At 41.9% G+C, this 17,794-nt stretch overlaps 2 protein-coding genes across 8 annotated transcripts in view; one reads left to right on the top strand and one right to left on the bottom strand.

Annotated features, from left to right (window-relative positions):
* The window catches only part of lrrk2 (leucine-rich repeat kinase 2), a 39,506-nt gene extending 24,461 nt beyond the window's left edge, over window positions 1-15,045 (bottom strand). The window contains exons 1-11 of one of the 2 annotated variants that reach the window (XM_086028223.1): window positions 14,370-15,045; window positions 12,742-12,827; window positions 11,139-11,212; window positions 10,588-10,676; window positions 8,034-8,171; window positions 6,913-7,047; window positions 3,789-3,920; window positions 1,701-1,820; window positions 921-1,087; window positions 775-854; window positions 447-553 (exon numbers count right to left, since the gene is read on the bottom strand). In XM_086028223.1, the coding sequence (XP_085884349.1) occupies window positions 447-553; window positions 775-854; window positions 921-1,087; window positions 1,701-1,820; window positions 3,789-3,920; window positions 6,913-7,047; window positions 8,034-8,171; window positions 10,588-10,676; window positions 11,139-11,212; window positions 12,742-12,827; window positions 14,370-14,505 (1,264 nt within the window). In that variant the 5' untranslated portion in view covers window positions 14,506-15,045. The remainder of the gene's footprint in view (window positions 1-446; window positions 554-774; window positions 855-920; window positions 1,088-1,700; window positions 1,821-3,788; window positions 3,921-6,912; window positions 7,048-8,033; window positions 8,172-10,587; window positions 10,677-11,138; window positions 11,213-12,741; window positions 12,828-14,369) is intronic. The other variant, XM_086028224.1, reaches the window with a different exon arrangement.
* The window catches only part of LOC147148571 (proton myo-inositol cotransporter-like), an 18,281-nt gene continuing 14,885 nt past the window's right edge, over window positions 14,399-17,794 (top strand). The window contains exons 1-3 of one of the 6 annotated variants that reach the window (XM_086028236.1): window positions 14,399-14,893; window positions 15,029-15,113; window positions 17,061-17,533. In XM_086028236.1, the coding sequence (XP_085884362.1) occupies window positions 14,794-14,893; window positions 15,029-15,113; window positions 17,061-17,533 (658 nt within the window). In that variant the 5' untranslated portion in view covers window positions 14,399-14,793. Of the gene's footprint in view, window positions 14,894-15,028; window positions 15,114-16,660; window positions 16,790-17,060; window positions 17,534-17,794 lie in introns of those variants that run through there. The other 5 variants (XM_086028235.1, XM_086028237.1, XM_086028239.1 and 2 more) reach the window with 5 other exon arrangements.

Here is a 17,794-nt window from a genome sequence, read left to right on the forward strand (position 1 = left end):
GTGTGGCTTGTGTGTGTTTGATTGTGTGCGCTTTTCTCCCTTGATTTCATGGTAGTTATTCGGCCACGTCCACACATTTTTGTCTCCTGTGTGCTTCCTGTTTTTACTCTCTGCACGCCAGCTTTGCATCCTGTTCCCTGCCTGTTTGGATTCAGCACACATACACCTGCTACCAACCAGGAACTGTTTTCCTTCACCCATAGCTACCCGCACCATGTTTGGAAAGAGACAATAAATATATAATCATCATAATCTGATGTTCTCCCCTCTTATCTCAACATTTGGGTCCTTCTGCCCACCTGAGCTTTAACAGTTTGTACTGTATGTGCGTTGGCAGAGTTTTGTACATATGTGTTTTGTGCGCATTCATGTATTTGTATATGTTTTGTGTGTGCGTGTGATTGCGCGTGTGTGCACGTGCTACCAGGAAGCCCAGGCCCACTTACGATTTCTGGTGACCAGCGTGGCGATGGCGCTGGTGGCGGCCTCGAAGACGCGGGGTGAGGAGGAGTGAAGCAACATGGCCGCCATCAGCTGTCTGTGAACAGGAGTCCTAAAAAGATACGCACATACACACAGTTTGGACCACAAAATGTTTCTAAACTATTACACTTTACTAACAAAAGTGATATCTCTCTCTCTCTCTCTCTCTCTCTCTAATACATATGTGTATGTATGTATATACATAGATATATGTATGTATATATCAATAAAATAAAAAATGACTTTGGTCCATGTGGTGCATGTACGGTACGTATTATTGATGAATAGTACCGGTCATCCTGCTCCTCTTCTGGATGATTCCTACCAGCTCCATGCACCAACAGACTGTGGATAGCCCAGCATGCAGCTTCCTGCACGGGGTCATTGGAATTCTTTATATTTGATTCATTTTCTAAGATGGATTTGCAAAGCCTGACCTGAACATGCGGTTCTGCGGCATGGAGATCCAGCGCAGTGCAGCAAATCCCCATCCAGCCCAGGTCTAAGTCCTCCACATGCTCCGAGGCGCCCCCACGGTTCTCCTCCGCCTCACCGTCCTCCAAACCCTGCTCGGCCACCGCTCTACTCTGCACCATGCTGGATGCTAAAGAGCACGACATCACTTCATGTGTATGAGAATTTGTGTGTTTAGTGTTTTTGTGATTGCTTTGTCCATGTTTTGTGTGTGTTTTGTTCATGTTTTTTAATGTTATTTGATCTACATTTAACCAGGTATTTTTAATGTGACCTCAACAAGAGGCAGCAGAATTTTTACAGTACATAACAAAAACTTTTGGAAAATAAATAAAAACAAAGAATAAAAAATAAAGCTGTCAAGAGTCTGACAATTTGAATTTGGCTTGCAGGGCGTTTCCATGCAGGGGCAGCAGCATAGTGAAATGGTTTTTTTTATCCAGCTCTGTCAGGACATGAGAGACAGTCAGAGTAAGGAAATAAAGTTGATCGTAGACTATGTTGGCTTTGGTTCCTAAGAAAGTCAATTCCAAGATAGAGTGGGACCAAACCTACTAAATAAACCAACGAGTTCAGACAGTGACGACCATTCAGCTTTTTTGTATAAAGTGCAATGATGAATCAGATTCTTCTCATTTTGTATACGTGTGTTTTTGTTGGAGTGGGTGTCTGTGGTTTTTGTACGTGTACTTTTGTGAATTAATGTGTTTTATTTATATTTATGTAAGCGTGTGTGTCCTCACTGAGGTCTGCCAGGCAGGAGAGGGCGGCGGCCTGTAACGTGGCATTGCGGGGGAATGTCTGACAGGCCCTTACCGCCACCCGGGCCACGCCGTTCAGCACCAGGATGTTGTAGTAGCTTTCTGAGTGGCGACACATACACAACCATTCACGCACGTACACAAAAACGCAATAGCACACGCGGACAAGCACAAATGCAAACAGATCAATCACATTGACCTGCCTAATCAACTGACAAGTACCTTTGTCACAATGTTATCCCAGTTGACGCAATCCAAACAAAGAAGCCTCCATTTCCATACTTGATATTTTTGATAAACACTGTTACTGCAAGTTTTTCATTTACAAACATGCCAAACCAACCCAACCAAAGTGGATAGATTTTTTGTCTTCGTGTTTATTTCTAGTCGTTGTATTTATTTCTTTTGTGCAAGTTGGCTATCAGAGCTGGGCACTTGACCATTTTTTGCCCGTCCGGCCGCGGCCCTCCACCCTTGACTTGACTTGGGTACCCTTCCGGTCGCGACCGCCCCAGCCATATTCATAAACATTGTCGTCCCCGCCCCATTCCGCCCTCCGACCAAAAAAAAAAAAAAATGCATTTTATTCTTATAGCAAACCACTAAACACAGCTGGTTTGCTATGGCGTATTTCCGGAAATAGGGACGACGACAGAGAAATGCATGAACTCCACCTTGATGTGGCTGCGTCATCCTTGAGTTAGTACTGCGCGCAGCTTGAATATACTCCCCCCCCAAAAAATAAATAAATAAATAAATAATAATAATAATATATGCGGCACGGTGGTTGACTGGTTAGCATGTCCGCCTCACAGTTCAGAGGTCGTGGGTTCGATCCCGGCCCTGGGCTCCCTGTGTGGAGTTTACATGTTCTCCCCGTACCTGCGTGGGTTTTCTCCCGGTACTCCGGTTTCCTCCCACATACCAAAAACATGGTAGGTTAATTGAACACTCTAAATTGTCCCTAGGTGTGATTGTGAGTGCGGATGTTTGTTTGTCTCTGTGTGCCCTGCGATTGGCTGGCAACCAATTCGGTGTGTCCCCCGCCTACTGCCCGAAGACTGCTGGGATAGGCTCCAGCACTCCCCGCAACCCTTGTGAGGATAAGCGGTATAGATAATGGATGGATAATATATATACTCGTGGACACAAGTTGTTTTGAAACAAGTCAAGGGGCGTCGCTTCAAAAAGACAGCGACCACAATGGATATCGTGCCTGCTACAACCATAAAGGGACCGAGATGACTAGACGATGCATTTAATTTTATTGTGAAAACGATCTGGAAGGTGGCGGCTAAGGGGGAACGTGGGTGAGTAAATTCTTTCTACACACAACGCTGCTAGACTAGTTGCTTTGCAGCAGCAACGAGCTGCGTGGGGCATCCTCTGCGTGTGGGAAACTGTATGTCATCGCAACATGTGACATAATGGACCGATCAGAGCAGCAACAAATCCTTATGTGTGCGTGGCATGTGTTGCAGACCTGTCGCCAACAGCACAATGCGTCAGTCATGTGAATCAATGTGGTAGTTGTTTGTGTAAGGAGAGACGTGAGACAGCAACGTGCCGTCATTTTTCATGGCGAACCAAATTGTAATCGTCAATTGTCGTCCGTCAGTCAGTTAAGTTTGTTAGTTACCTCACACCCAAAACCCCCCAAAAAACGTCACCAAAATGGGAATGACAGTCTGCCACTGACGGACTCCCATCTCTGATACATTCTAACCTATAACGCCTCATCCCGATTCCTTCATATAGTAGATTATTTTTTGTTCAAAATGTACGTTTTTGTGCCGAAATGCGTTAACAATGTGTTTAAAAGTGTGTTCAAATATGCAGGTGGGATAAAAACATTTTAAACATTTTGAAAAGTTATTTCTTTTTTATACAGTCTCTCTCTCTTGCAGATTTTCACATGTTGCAGGTGGGTCTGGAACTTTTTGTATCACTGAAAAGGAATTCACTGTATGTAGCAACAACTCTCATTTTATAATTTTCCCACTTATCAATGCATGCGTGACGGACATGCTCAAAATTATTTATCATAATAACCATCATTATTCTCCTGACCTGAAGTGAACCTCCGGAACAGGCAGCACGCTGTCTCCTGGAGCTCCTCGTCCTGTGGGAAAGCGTCCATGGCCGAGATGAGCGCACAATAGCAGCGAGCGCTGCCGGACATCAACATCTCCACGTTACTGCCTGCAATAAGACATCACAGTACTATTAGAGTAATGTGATTTTTTTTTCCCATAGGAAGCAATTTAAAAATTTTAATTACATTTAGTAGCCAATGTTTAAAGTAATACTGTATGTGGACATTTTTTATTGTCAGGAAGTATTGGGACACAAGTGAAATTAAGAATAGAAGAAAATGTTCTTCTCACGGTTTCTACTCTTCCATGATGACTTTCTATAGGAATATTTGTTAATGGCCTGGTTCTTCCCCACCAAACTCATCAAAGTAAACCTTTTATGCTGCCTTGCTTTTTTTAATGTTGATAAGATGAACATCTAAGATTCAGAGGGCAAGTTTAGACCACTTGTTGATTCATTATTTGATTAAGAAGTATCTAAAGTCACAGATCAATACAACATTGTGTGGACATCTATCTATCATAACATTGAGCACCCCAAAATCCCTCTGCCCGCAATTGAACAGGATGTTGGACATCATGGTTTGAAGCAGCCATTATAGATGAATTTCAGGGCTTGTATTTTGGGAATTTGCCCAAATTAGCCCCAATAGGAAGAAGGTAAGCGCCAGACCAATTTTGGCAAACGTATGTGTTCACGTGGTATTTAATGGTTTTTAATGGTCCCAAATGCCAACTCAACCCAAAGGTCACTCAGAAGTAAAAGTTTGCAAAAATTACCCCCTGACAACAATTTCCCCAATCAACATTAATTTGTGCTGCTCAGAAAGTCAGTCATTTGGGGTTAGTTGCTGAGTCACTTTGTGAACTCACCCAAATGAATCCCAATCAAAAGCAGGCATATACTTGACCAGCGATTCCCAACCGTTGCACGATGCTCATCACGGCTGACACACACAGGACGGTAAGTCTTGGGTGTTAACCTCGACACTTTCCTTACATGCTGCCAGTGCACCGCCTCTGTTACTAGCCCGAGCTGCTCATGCTAATGCTACTGGAGTACATCTATGTGAATAATAGTATTGCATTCAACTAAACAGGCCAAGATTTCACACGAAGTGAGTACATTTTTTAGGAAATTGAGACAAGATTGTCCTTTTATTTCAGAATAGTGCTTTTTGTGATGTAAAATATGTGCCTTTACTCAAAAGTTGGCATACACTGAACTACACAGATGGCTGACAGAAAACTGTGAATCATTTTGCCTACGCCATTCGATGGTGGGCGGAGCATTGTCAAATTTGGTGAAAGTCATCATTTAAATGATTCAGCATGAAAGAGGAAATAAAAAATGGGCACCAGTTGCACCAATGGACACGAAAATGGGTGGACATGTCTATCCTGATGCAAAAAACGTCTGACGGACCCGTGCCTGAAATTAAACAGGAAGTTCAATTTTATATCCCCTTTCAAGTTAGAAAATTTGAGAGGATATGAGTTTAACACAAAATTGGGTGGATATGTCTATAACAGGACGCACAAAAAAGACTCATGGATGCATGCCTGAAATTGAAGAGGACTTTGGCCATTCTGGTTTGAAACAGCCATTTTGGGCAAATTCCAGTGCTTTGATGAACTCCAATTACGGAATTTCCCTAAGTGAACCCCAATCAAAAGCAATTATTATGGACTAATAGGCAACGCTAAAATGCAAAGCTTCTGGCATTTCCCTCATGATGTTCTGCATTAATTCGGCAAGATATGAGTGTGAGATTTCATACTTTAAGCAGAAGTCAACACAAACATATTTTTTTCCATGATATATTCCCATCAGGCCCACTAGTTGAAACACGGCATTCTGATTAATTTTGCGTTTGTGGAATATAAATTAAGTAGCAAAATGCACTCGTTTTTAGCTATTTCTGGTGGTGACCATTTTGTCTTCTGTCGACTGAAAATGACATCACAACTGCTCACAACGACCAGTCTCGGCTGACCTGTTTTCTGAATCTGAGCCATGATTGGTCGTTGCGAATAGTTGTGATGTCATTTTCAGTCGACAGAAGACAAAATGGTCGCCCCCGGAGATGTCTGAAAACGAGTGGATTAGCACTTATTCCACAAACACAATATTTATCAGAATGCCTTGTTTCAACTAGTAGGCTTGCATAGAACATATTCTTGAAAAAATTATGTTTGCATTGACTTACGCTTTAATGGATACGGAATATGACCTCAATACGGTGCAAATAAAGTATACACAGTTGTGCTTGTGAGCTTGTTGCGGTTCAAGATGTTCCGTGTGTATCATTATCATCATCATGTGACCACTTTCTGGAGAACAATTCCAAGTAGTCTAGTCCTTTGCCACTTCCTAGAAAGCTAGTGGGAAAAAATCATTACGGAATAAATGCCATTAAACAGTTGGTGGGGGTACCGGTACTTCCCACACTGTGTTATAATCTTCGTCACGCACAATCGCTGCAAGCGGACAATTATATAATCACAATTGCTACACATGGGCTAAATAAGTCCCTGCATTACATCAGCAGAGAGGTTTCCACACAGGGCAGGACAGACAAATAGAAAGTACATCCGCTTGGGAGCCTGGCGAAAAAAAGGAAAATGTCCCCTCTTTTGCTCTTCTTGGAATATACAATAGTAATTTATCCATGGAAGTCATTATGAGGACAGAGGCAGAAGGGTTGCTATTATTTGCTAATGGGGAAGCTCGTTAATGAGGCTTTCATATTAGACACGCATGTGGTTTCATTCGAATATCAATGATTAATATGTGCTTCAACCAAAATGAAATACTTTTAGTGCCCAGTTAATGCTTCTTTATACTCGCATCACTGTGGCAATGTGACGTCCAGTTTACTTTTTTACTCATTTTCTCTTGGTTCTGTTCTGTTTTAATCAACAAAGTTATGTGCGTGTTAAAAGGCACTGTTTGGAAAGAATCTGTTCAGGTACATACATGTACATTTACAGTTCAAAATCGTCCTGTAAATGCAGAAAATATCAAAATGTTCAACATATATAGACATATATAATTTGTATACCGGTACTTGATGAATGATGGAGGAGGATCTTACTAGGTCTAGACAGGGGGAGGAGAACCTTCATGGCTTGCAGCAGCAGCATGGGGTTGTCGGGGAATCCGTGCAGTGCAGCAAGAACCACCACGTGGTCTTGGTTCTCCACAAACTCCACCAGGTGCTCGTCACTCACTGCAGCATCGCAACAGATTAGTATTATAAGAAAAGAAAAACAGCTATGATGCATTAAATAGAGAAGGCATAAAATTATTTCAAACAAAATGTACTTTTCCTTGAAATATTTCCATAATTATGTTCTGAAGAAACAGTGGTATGTCCTGTCCAGTATTAAAAAGTCTATGCAAACGACTCTTATTTCAACAATTGGTTCATTAAAACAAAGTATCAACGGTCAGCTAGCTCGTGGAAATAGTATTGTGTGACATCTAAAACAAGACCAGACATATCAAACAGTTTAAATGTCAATCATATGCTTAAAACGTAATGTTCGAGTGCAAAGGTTGTTGAAGGTTCATTAAAACAAATGAAGGGCTGTTCAGTAATAGTGTGAAGTGTGTAACAAAAGGAAAACACTTCTTGCTTAAAGTAATGTTCAAATTCCAAGGTTGTCGATAACTGATTCGTTAAAGTAATAAAGTAAAGCTAGCTTGTAGAAATTGTATTGTGTGATATTTGCAACAATAACAAAAAGTTGTTATTGACAATCATCTGCTGAAAGCATATCGTTTGAATTTAAATGTTGCCTGCAATTGTTTTATTAAAAAAAAAGTAATTGCCCCGTAGCTTGTGGAAATTGCATTGACAATAAAACAAGTGTCTATAGCCAATCATCTGCTTAAAGTGTAATGTGTGAATTCCATGGTTGTTGAAAATTAGTTTATTAAAACAAAGTAACTATTGTCCTGTGGAAATTGTATTGTGGGAGATATATAACAACAAAAAGCATTTATTGAAATTCCATCTGCTCTAAACCTAACATTGCATTCCGAAGTTGTTGACACTTGATTAATTAATTCAAAGTAATGAAGGTCGGCATCATTCTTGACACTGTTGTATGGTCCAAAACATGTTTTGTTTGGTTGTCAAATTTCACGATGTTGCCAGAACATGGAAAACAACATGTTGTCACACGTCGAGCGATGAACACGACCAATCACCTTGATGAAGGAGCACCTGCAGAGCTCGGCAGCCTTGGAGCTGTACCTCCTCACTGGTGGGAAAAATTTTCATGGCCTGCACCGCTAGGCCGAACACGTCCTCCTCCTCATCCTCCAGCAGCAGTAGCGTGATGGCGTCTGCATGAGACACAGAAGCCGTGATGATGTCTCGCGCTCTCCAACAAGTCAAGTTTATTTTAAAATTAAATTAAAATTCAGATGTTTTCTGCTGAGCAACAAATTTCTGAGCAGATGCATGACCGTGAAAAATGTTCTTTTTGTCACCGGCAAGGTTGTTCTCAACAAAGGAACAGCATCAGATAGTGAGATAGTTGTACATTTCTACTAGTAGACTAATTACGCACACTTTCTTAATCACACTAAGCACCTTTACAAAAGGGAACTGCCCGGACTTCATTTAAGCTAATTGCATTTTGGAAGCGTCTTAATTGTGCGGTTTAACGACATTAAGGCTTAATGGTGCTGTCAAAAACACTTTTGTGGTCAGGAATATTGAATACATTATACAGTATATGTGAAGATTTGTGTGTATGGAAATATCTTGTTCAGAAGTACATACAGTATGATTCAAGCAACATTTTCTGTTGCTTAGTATGGACAAAGAATAAAGACAATTGTCCTCATTCACCAACAAAACAAATGTAATGCTTAATTTATTATAATAATTAGCATACATGGTTACATCTTTGCTGTGGGTACTTCTAAAGTTACTTCTATGTTACTTGCTAGGTCATTTCTTCGCCTAAGTTACTTCCAAGTATAAGTTACTTCTACCTTACTTCTTGGGTTTTTCCTAGGTTATGTTTTAGTTCAACTTACTAACTGGCACATGCTACTGCTACTTGCTAGGGACTTGTATGTTGTTTCCTAGGTTACCTCTTAGCCCAGGTTTCAGCCTGGTAAAAGCTGCCTACATCTAAATTACATGTCCTGGCTCAAGGTACTTCAGGGTATAAGTTATTACATGGTACAACTCACTTATATTGTATATACTGTAACTTCCTAAATTAGGCATACGTCTTAGTTCATGTTACTCATAGGTACAAGTTACTTTGACCTTACTCTCTAGGTTAGATCTCAGCTAAAGTCACCGCCTGCTACAAGTTACTTCAACATGATTTTTTAAGTTAGATCAAGTTGCTGCCTGCCTGGTACAATCTATTTTTATGTATGTTACTTCTTGGATTACACGTCGGCTCAGGGTACTATTATATACAGGATTTTGCTGCTTGCGACATGAAGATTACTTTTTTGACGCCGATTGGCTGGCACCGACAAGAGATGGACCGGGACCACATGGTCGATTACATATGTAGGATTGAACGCGGTGGCGGTTAGGCGATGCCCAGTTCTGCAAATGATGTCTATGTTACTTCTGGTTCTCAGCTCAAAATACTACATGCAAGTTACTTCTATTTTCTTTCCTGGGTTACCTCTAAGCTAAAGTTACTGCCTGGTAAAAGCTTTGTCTACGTTAGGTTCTAAGTTATGTCCTTGCTGAAGTTACTTCAAGGTACAAGTTCTTGCCTGGTAAAACAAATATTACTTCCTAGGTTATGTCTTAGCTCCAGTTACTTGTGGTTTAAAGTTACTTCCATGTTACATCCTAGCAGAGATAGGCACATTACCCTATTTTACCTGTCCGTCCTCCGTCCGCGAATCTAGGCACCTTTGCGTCCTCGTCACTCCATCCTTATTCATAAAAATAATCGTCCTCCAACCCCTTCTGTGGTCGTCCTTTTAAAGCACTTCCGTACTTACATTCTGTCAGTCCTTCCTCCCCGTCGCCCAAAAAAAAAAAAAAAAAGCATCCGGGCATGCCGTGGCAGAGGTGCTAACAGTGGACGTTTCATGATTCATATTACATATTATTCAAATCTCATTAGCTGGCTAATTTCCTATTCACATCCACTTAACAAAACAAAATTGCTATCCACCTTTTTCCTACGCCCAACACATACCTTATCCCGGATTAGACACACAAGACAGGTAGGGCACATTTCTGTCAGTCAGTGAAATGTCCTAAGGAATAATCCATGGAATTACATGTGTTGAACCACTAGTGCAGGGGTCCCCAGCCACCGGGCGGGCCGTGACAACGCCCTGGAACTACTTACTCATTATTTTCTGGGTTACATTTTAACTCCAGCTACTTCCAGGTATTAGTTAATTCCTGGGTTACATTTCATTTCAATCACTCCCAGGTAAAAGTTACTTCTACATTACATTTTACATTTTAGTGATGTGATGTACTCTGTTTCTTTTTTCTCCATTCCAAGTTAACTCATTTTATTTTTGCATGACAGTAAATAATGTTAACATGCTACTTAAAAACTGGCCTATATATTTTGAAAGGCGTATTTGCACTATTTAGTTGCACGTAATACCAAAAACAAAAACGCTCATGGTGGTTACTTGATTGCTTGAGAACAAATGCTGAAGCAAAATGAAAGCACTTTAAACTAAAATAAAAAATGAACCGAAAATAATTGATTAAAAATAGACACCGGTATCTGCCCCTGTTGGAAAGTACCTGAGCGCAGAAGGAGGGACAGAGCATGGAGGGCAACCACGGCCACCCGGCTGTCTGCGTGGTACTGCGACAGAACCCTCAGGATTTGCCTGTACACACACACATGCGCGCACCCCCGCGCGCACGCACACACACACGAAAACATACACACACATGACTAGATAATTTCAACCGATCCTGTTTTGTATTGACATGCTTGAGAGTATTCATCAGAACAGGCTTAGTGCATTTTTGGAATGCACAAAATGTCAGACAGCATTTTCTCAAAGTGGAAGTGTGACACTGTCTGTTGAAAAAGGAATTGAAAGGTTGTGGTTGTTGAGAACACCCAAAGGCATACTGTTCACCTGACAGACATATAATTAAAAGAGACAGTTGCCAGGAATGAACTGTATTATTCAGCGTGGCACTCTCTTTCAATGAATAACCTGTACAAAGATACAACAAGGATGTCCAAAGTGCAGCTCGAGAGCTAATTGCGGCCCACGACATGTTTTTGGTTGGTGTTATGTTTATTGGTGTTAAGGTGTGAACGAGATGCAGCTACTTACTGGTCAGGTCTGTTCAAGTGCTCCAGAATGCCTGGACACGTTTCCAGCAGCTGACACATCAGTGACCATCCCACCTGCGTCGAGAGGATGACATCATCACATTAGAGCAGGGGTGTCAAACTAACGTTTTGGGACGTTTTGACTGTTAACTCAAATAAAAGTATGACCGCCTCATATTGCATATGCACAACAAAATTGATGAATAACTAGTTTTGAAATCAGATGGCAGTAAATACTGTTTGTTCAGTGAAGACAATTTGCAATTTTGATAGTTTGGCAAGAAACATTAAGTCGATACAAATAATTTGCTTTTGTGGACCACGGAAAATGATGTGGTGGGTCAGAACTGGCCCCTGGGCCTTGAGTTTGACACCTGTGACAGAGTGTAGCGTGAACTCCCTTTTATCACGGGGATATTTTTCAGATCCACCCACCAAACGTAAAAATCTGTGGGAAAGACGATATAAAAAACTGTTTGCCTAGCCGACACGCTTTCAACACATTCAAACCTATCAAAACATACTTAACAGGGAAGTCAACCCCAAAGTTTTTCTTTACAAGAATATGTTCTATGCGCCTTCACTAATCTAGACACGGCATTCTGATTAATATTGCGTTTGTGGAATGTGAGTTAAGCAATAAAATCCACCCGTTTTTGTCCACGTCATGGGGCGGCCATTTTGCCACTTGCTGTCAACTGAAAATTACATCACAGTTGCTCAGGGCTCTGCTAACGACCAATCATGGCCCAGCTTCACAAAACAGGTGAGCAATGATTGGTCGTTACCTGAGCCCTGATCAACAGTGATGTCATAATGAGACGACACAAGTGACAAAATGGACACCGCTAAAAATGGCCAAATGGGTGGGTTTTGGATTTTTTTTTCTTCAACTCATATTCCACAAACGCAATATTAATCAGAATGTTGTGTTTTGACTACAGGAGGCTGAGACTTAAAACAAAAGAGAATTTGTCATGTCATGTCATCTTCCAAACCGCTTATCCTATATAGGGTCGCGGGGAGTTGCTGGAGCCTATCCCAGCCGTCAATGGGCGAAGGCAGACTACACCCCGAACTGGTCGCCAGCCAGTCGCAGGGCACACATAGACACTGTCACTGAGCGGGAATCGATCCCACGCTGCCCGCACACAACTCAGGCGTGTGTACCACTACACTATCAGCGGACATCAAAAGAGAATTTATAATTGTTTATTTAAACACCAACATGTTCAACCGACCAATGCAATTTTATCTAACAAAAGTCTGTAACAGTAACATAATGTGAAAGGCCAAAAATCTATGAAATAGCGGGGGCGGCGGCGCAAAAAATGAACTACAATATAACGGTAGAACATTAGAGGCAACAACAATCACATTACTTTCATATGTCTGGAAATGTTATGCCTCAAAGGGACTCTTATATTGCAAGTGAAGGTGTTCAATGCAGAAATGACAAGAAAGGTCCAACCAAGCCACAGAAAATCAGTTATTAGTCTTTCATTTGCTATCATCGCGGGAGCCTACGCTGGGCTTTATTTGGGACAGATGTCTATTTGTTTGGGTCGGGACGGCACACGAACAATGGCGGTGTGTTGAAGTACCTGCTGGACTCCTCTGCTGTCCATGTGTGACGACAGTGCAGCCATGAGCAGTTCATGGATGTCTGTGTCTGCAAACAGCTGGCACGCTGCCAAAGAGACACCACATGATAGCATGTTGACCTTCAGTTCTTCACACTAGTTTTGTGTGCTTTTGCTTTGTGGCATCGCTACAATAGTTGAAGGGCTAGTTGGACATTACATATGTTTGGGAAGGGGTAATTGGAGAACTAGTTGGACAGGTGACCTGCAAGTGAAGGTTATTGGACATTAGATATACTAGGGAAAGCCAACAACCTACAGTATAATTGAAGGATTAGTTGGACATTATAGGTAGTTGGACAATTGAGCTACGATACAAGGAGTAGTTGAAGCCACACTAGCTGGACATTTGGGTTGCTCTGAAGGATGTACTGTATGTGAGCTTCAAGTTAAGGACTAGTTGGACTAGCAATGGCAAGACTGGTAATATTAATAGGACATGGCATTTTAGGGGGTTTGGACATTTTCTCATTTAGGAAAGGAGTTGTTGCACATTTCAAGTTGATGGACATTGGATGTAAAAGGGAAGGAGTGTTTCAAGAACTTTTCAGACAGTAGATATGAGTGAAAAAAGCAGCTGAAAGATTTGTTGGACATTTGGGGTAGCTGGACCTTGGATCTATTAGAGCAGACATATTTGACTTGGAAGTGAAGGATTTGTTTGGCAGATGAGCTCCTTGGTAAAGTTTCCAACCTACAAGTGATGAATAGACATTTGGACTTCTCGAGTAGAAATAGATGATCTCCAGGTGAAGGACTCATTGGACTTTGCATCTCTAAGACAAAATTAATTAGAGATGTGATTTTTTTCCCCAAAGAGGCAGTTGATAGAATAGTTGGTTATTTGTGGTAGTTGGACATTAGCTCTATAAGGAAAAGAGTAGGTGAAGGATTAGTTGGCCATTTGGAGTAGATAGCCATTTTATTAAGTACAATAAGCGACCAATTGTACAAGTGAATGAATAGTAGGGCATTTGAGAGAGCTGGATATTGGATCCATAGATGAAGGACTGTTTGACACTGGAACTATTAGGAATGGAGAGGTTAATGGACAAATTGTACATTTGGATGGGATGGATCCATTAGGTGGAAGACTACCTGCACATAGGATCTATTAGGAATGGAGTAGCAGAAGGACTAGTTGAAAATGGGATTTATTAGAGAAAGACTTGTTGTACATATTGGGCTAGCAAGATAGTGACTCTAATAGGGAAGGAGCAGTTAAAGGACTAGTTGGGCATTGGCTCTATTAAAGTAGGACTGGTTGGACACACAGTATTGGTCTAGCTGAACATTGGATCTATAGGGATGGAGTAATTAAATGACTTGTTGGACAATGGAGCTATCAAAGAAGGATTAATTGAAGGACTAGTTGGATACATGTTGATCTATATTGTTAAGGACTACTTGGACAGTCACGGGAGCGGGACATCGGTTCTATTTGGGAAGGAATATAGTCAGCTATTTGATCTAACATGGAAAAAGTAATTGAACGAGTAGTTTTACATTGGCTCTGTAGTGAAGGACTATCTGAAGGGTTGGACGTGATGCTCAACGTGATGCACATGCAGCCACAAGTTGCCCCCTACCATGGTCGGTGTGCGACAGGAAGAGTAGATCCTGGAGGATCTGGATGAGCGTGCACAGCTGTCTGTCCTCCTGCGGGCTCCTGAGCCTGACCAGGAGCTTCCTCAGCCTCTCCTCTAGCTCCTCTTTGTTGTCCATCTCGTCAAACGCGCCCTGGACGGTCAGATCATGGCAGCCTCGAGGACAGGCTCGGAGGGGCCGAGCGGCCGCTGCCGCCTCGCCGGCAAGAGGGAGCGCTCGGGATGCTGCGAGTTACCGCACCGGCGCGCATGACTCAACGAGAGACTGAGTCAACTTTCGCTAGCCTTCCTCTTTTCTGTCTTCGCTGTTTGTTTGTTGTGTGTGTGCGTGTGTTTGTTCTTCTTCTCTCTGACAGACAGTCACAGACACAGCCAGGCGTGTTCTTGCCTCCCTCGATCACATCATATGACTCCACACAGGAACAGGAAACAAACTTCCCACTCGGGGCACGACTCAAAGAAGGATTGCCTCTCCTCTCCGGTCACTTGTCCGTCATTTAAACTCGGTGAGTGACTAGTTTACTGGGAATAATCGGCATCTTTTCTTGGTGTCATTACATAAATGACCGTTTAAAACTGTCATGTGAACTGCCATCTCACTGCCCCCCTCTTCTTCTGCGTACGTCCGTGTCTGGTGACAGCCGCGATATGTAAAGCGTCGGGATTGGCCCATGGCGCTTTACTGCATTGGAAAACGCCTGTATTTTTTATTTTGCCAACGATTATGTAAGTACTAAAGGTGCGATTGATTGACCGTAACTGGTTGTCTAGCTAAATTGATGTTGCCCATTTAATTTGGCGTGTCTAGATTTACACAACGACAAAAATCGGATTATTATATCCATTAGATCAATTGATAGATTTCCGGGTGTGTTAAGTATTTCTCATTTGTTCTGACATTGTTATAAACTGGGTTTCAAGGACTAGAAATAGATCAACAGCACACTAACTGCCTTCCAAATGTATTTAAATAGCACATTGAACATACATTGTAATGTCATTTAAAACACAGCATATAAAACAAAGCAATATAAACACATACACAATACAATAGTAATAAATAAAATACACTCGCAAATATTTTGGCATGGTCAGAAAATGGCAAGGAGAAGTGGCTTTTAGGCAATGATTTTGGAAAAAAAAATGCCAAAGTGGGGGCAAATGTAATGTGGAGGGTTCAGTTGGTTCAAAAAGGCTCCCGTGTTTCAAATTTGACCTGGGAACTACCAGAGTGAAAGGGACACACATATGTTTGTATAATTAACAGTTTTGTAACTTTAAAATGTATTCCAAAATAATGAAACTATTTTGTACTTATGTGAGATATAGGCTGCATTGAAATACAATTTTGAGCACACAAGAGAAAAAAAAAACCTTAAACCACATCTAAAGTCCTAATAAATGAAAACTTTTTGGAACCTCGTTCAAATGACAATATCAATACTGTATCACCGCGACAGTTATGTGATGTTGCCAAACAAGCTTGTCAAGTTTGCTATATGCCCAAAAAAGGCACAAACTGTTGGGAATTTACTTCTTAACTGTGAATGTACATTCTGAACATTTATGGGAAATTCTAGCGTGGGGTGTTTTTACTTTAAATTTCCAATTTGAACTTTATTCCAAAATGATCAGTCTGACGTACTGTCTGGCTCAGTTTGTTGGGTACTATGTTTATTATGGTGATTAGTAGTATTAGTCCTACTAAAATAATTGGATTCATGGTAAACAAAAATGTGTAAGTGTTGCCGTTATTGGCACCTACGACTGATGAAAGAGGAAAAGGAACAATGAATGTAGTAGCAGTGCTGTTTGTTGTCTGCTGTCTGGGAAGCAGGGCCATCTGGGAAAGTGACACATTGTAGTATAGTATTCTCAATAAAAGGTTAGTGCAGGCCTGTTGAAAGTACAAATTATTCTGTGTGCAATTTTGGTGGCGGGATGGGGGTATGTGGATCAAGGCGCCATAGGACTGCCACTGCATGAAATTATTTTCAGTGATTTAGCATTTTTTGCGACTCACTTGTTTTGCATGAATGTATCTTTTCAGAACGAACACTTTATGAATGTATTTATTTATTTTTTTAAAGAAGGATTTTGTTGTGTGCCAAGTTATCTCAAGGTAATGTATATGATTAACAGAAGAAAAAAAACTTGTGATAGAAGCCGGTAATAATTTCTACACAAGAAAGTTCCACTTTTGTATAGTGTACTGTACATTCGACGCATGTAAATGACGTCACGGAGTGGTGGGGGTGAGGAGGGTTGTATGGTGACGTCGCGTAAACATGGCGGTACATCGACTCTGTGAGTAACTCGTAGCATCTCGGCAGTAATAATTTAACAAAGTCGCCTTTTCCCGCCCCTTCCCTTTTCTCTCCCACGCATGACACGACGCTCGAGTGAGTTCTTGCAGAGAAAACAAACCATCTGGGAAATTAGCACGATAGTTGTTCAAATGAGTAAAATTTGTTCGTCTGTATCTTCTCGACAAAGCGGGTTTGACAAAGTAGACTCTTCATAAATAATGTCCGACAAGTGGCAGGTGAAGATTGGACGTCTTTGTTGTACGCCCACGCAGACTTGACAGCTCCCGACTAAGGGAGAGGCAAGGAAAAGTTGCTGTTTTCCGGCTGAGTTTGACCCCTCCTTCCCGCTTCCCATGTGCAACAGGCAGGATGATGAGTACAGTTTGACGCGCTTCAGCAGTAGCGGACTCGTCAACATGGGCATCAAGAATGACACTGCAGTAGAGGACGATGGTGAACGGCGTCTCATTAACTCGCCGTCGTCGGACCCCCTGTCCCGGAACCCCTCTATGCAGCCTTTCGTCTACGTTCTGGTCTTCTTCTCGGCCCTGGGTGGCTTCCTCTTCGGCTATGACACCGGTGTGGTGTCGGGAGCCATGCTGCTCCTCAAGCGGGAGATGAACCTCAACACTATGTGGCAGGAACTGGTGGTCTCTAGTACGGTGGGGGCAGCGGCCATCTCCAGCCTGTGCGGTGGCTTCCTCAACGGGCTGCTGGGGCGCAGGAAGTGCACACTGTTGGCCAGCTTCATCTTCACATTCGGAGGGTTCATCCTGACGTTCGCGCCCAACAAGGAGGTGCTCCTAGTGGGCAGGATCATCATTGGCCTCGGGATTGGTGAGTTTCCATTGGTAATGGTAATTGCTGAATTGTAGGATTTTTCAAAGTTGGAGTCTTTCTATGGCAATTAACAAGATTTTGGGGGGGGAAATATAATTTATGGTTTATTCCCCCAAATTCCCCATTCAAACATCCCATGGATATTGACCAGAAACTGGAAATGTTCTACCTCCCTTGCAATCCAAGGGACTATGGGAGTTGGGGATGCCACCATTTTTTAATGTTTATTTTTACGGTATACAGTGATATGTTGACTTA

This window comes from Filicampus tigris, chromosome 4, assembly GCF_054856515.1.
Source record: "Filicampus tigris isolate MCC_2025a chromosome 4, RoL_Ftig_1.0, whole genome shotgun sequence".
NCBI classification, from domain to species: Eukaryota; Metazoa; Chordata; class Actinopteri; order Syngnathiformes; family Syngnathidae; genus Filicampus; species Filicampus tigris.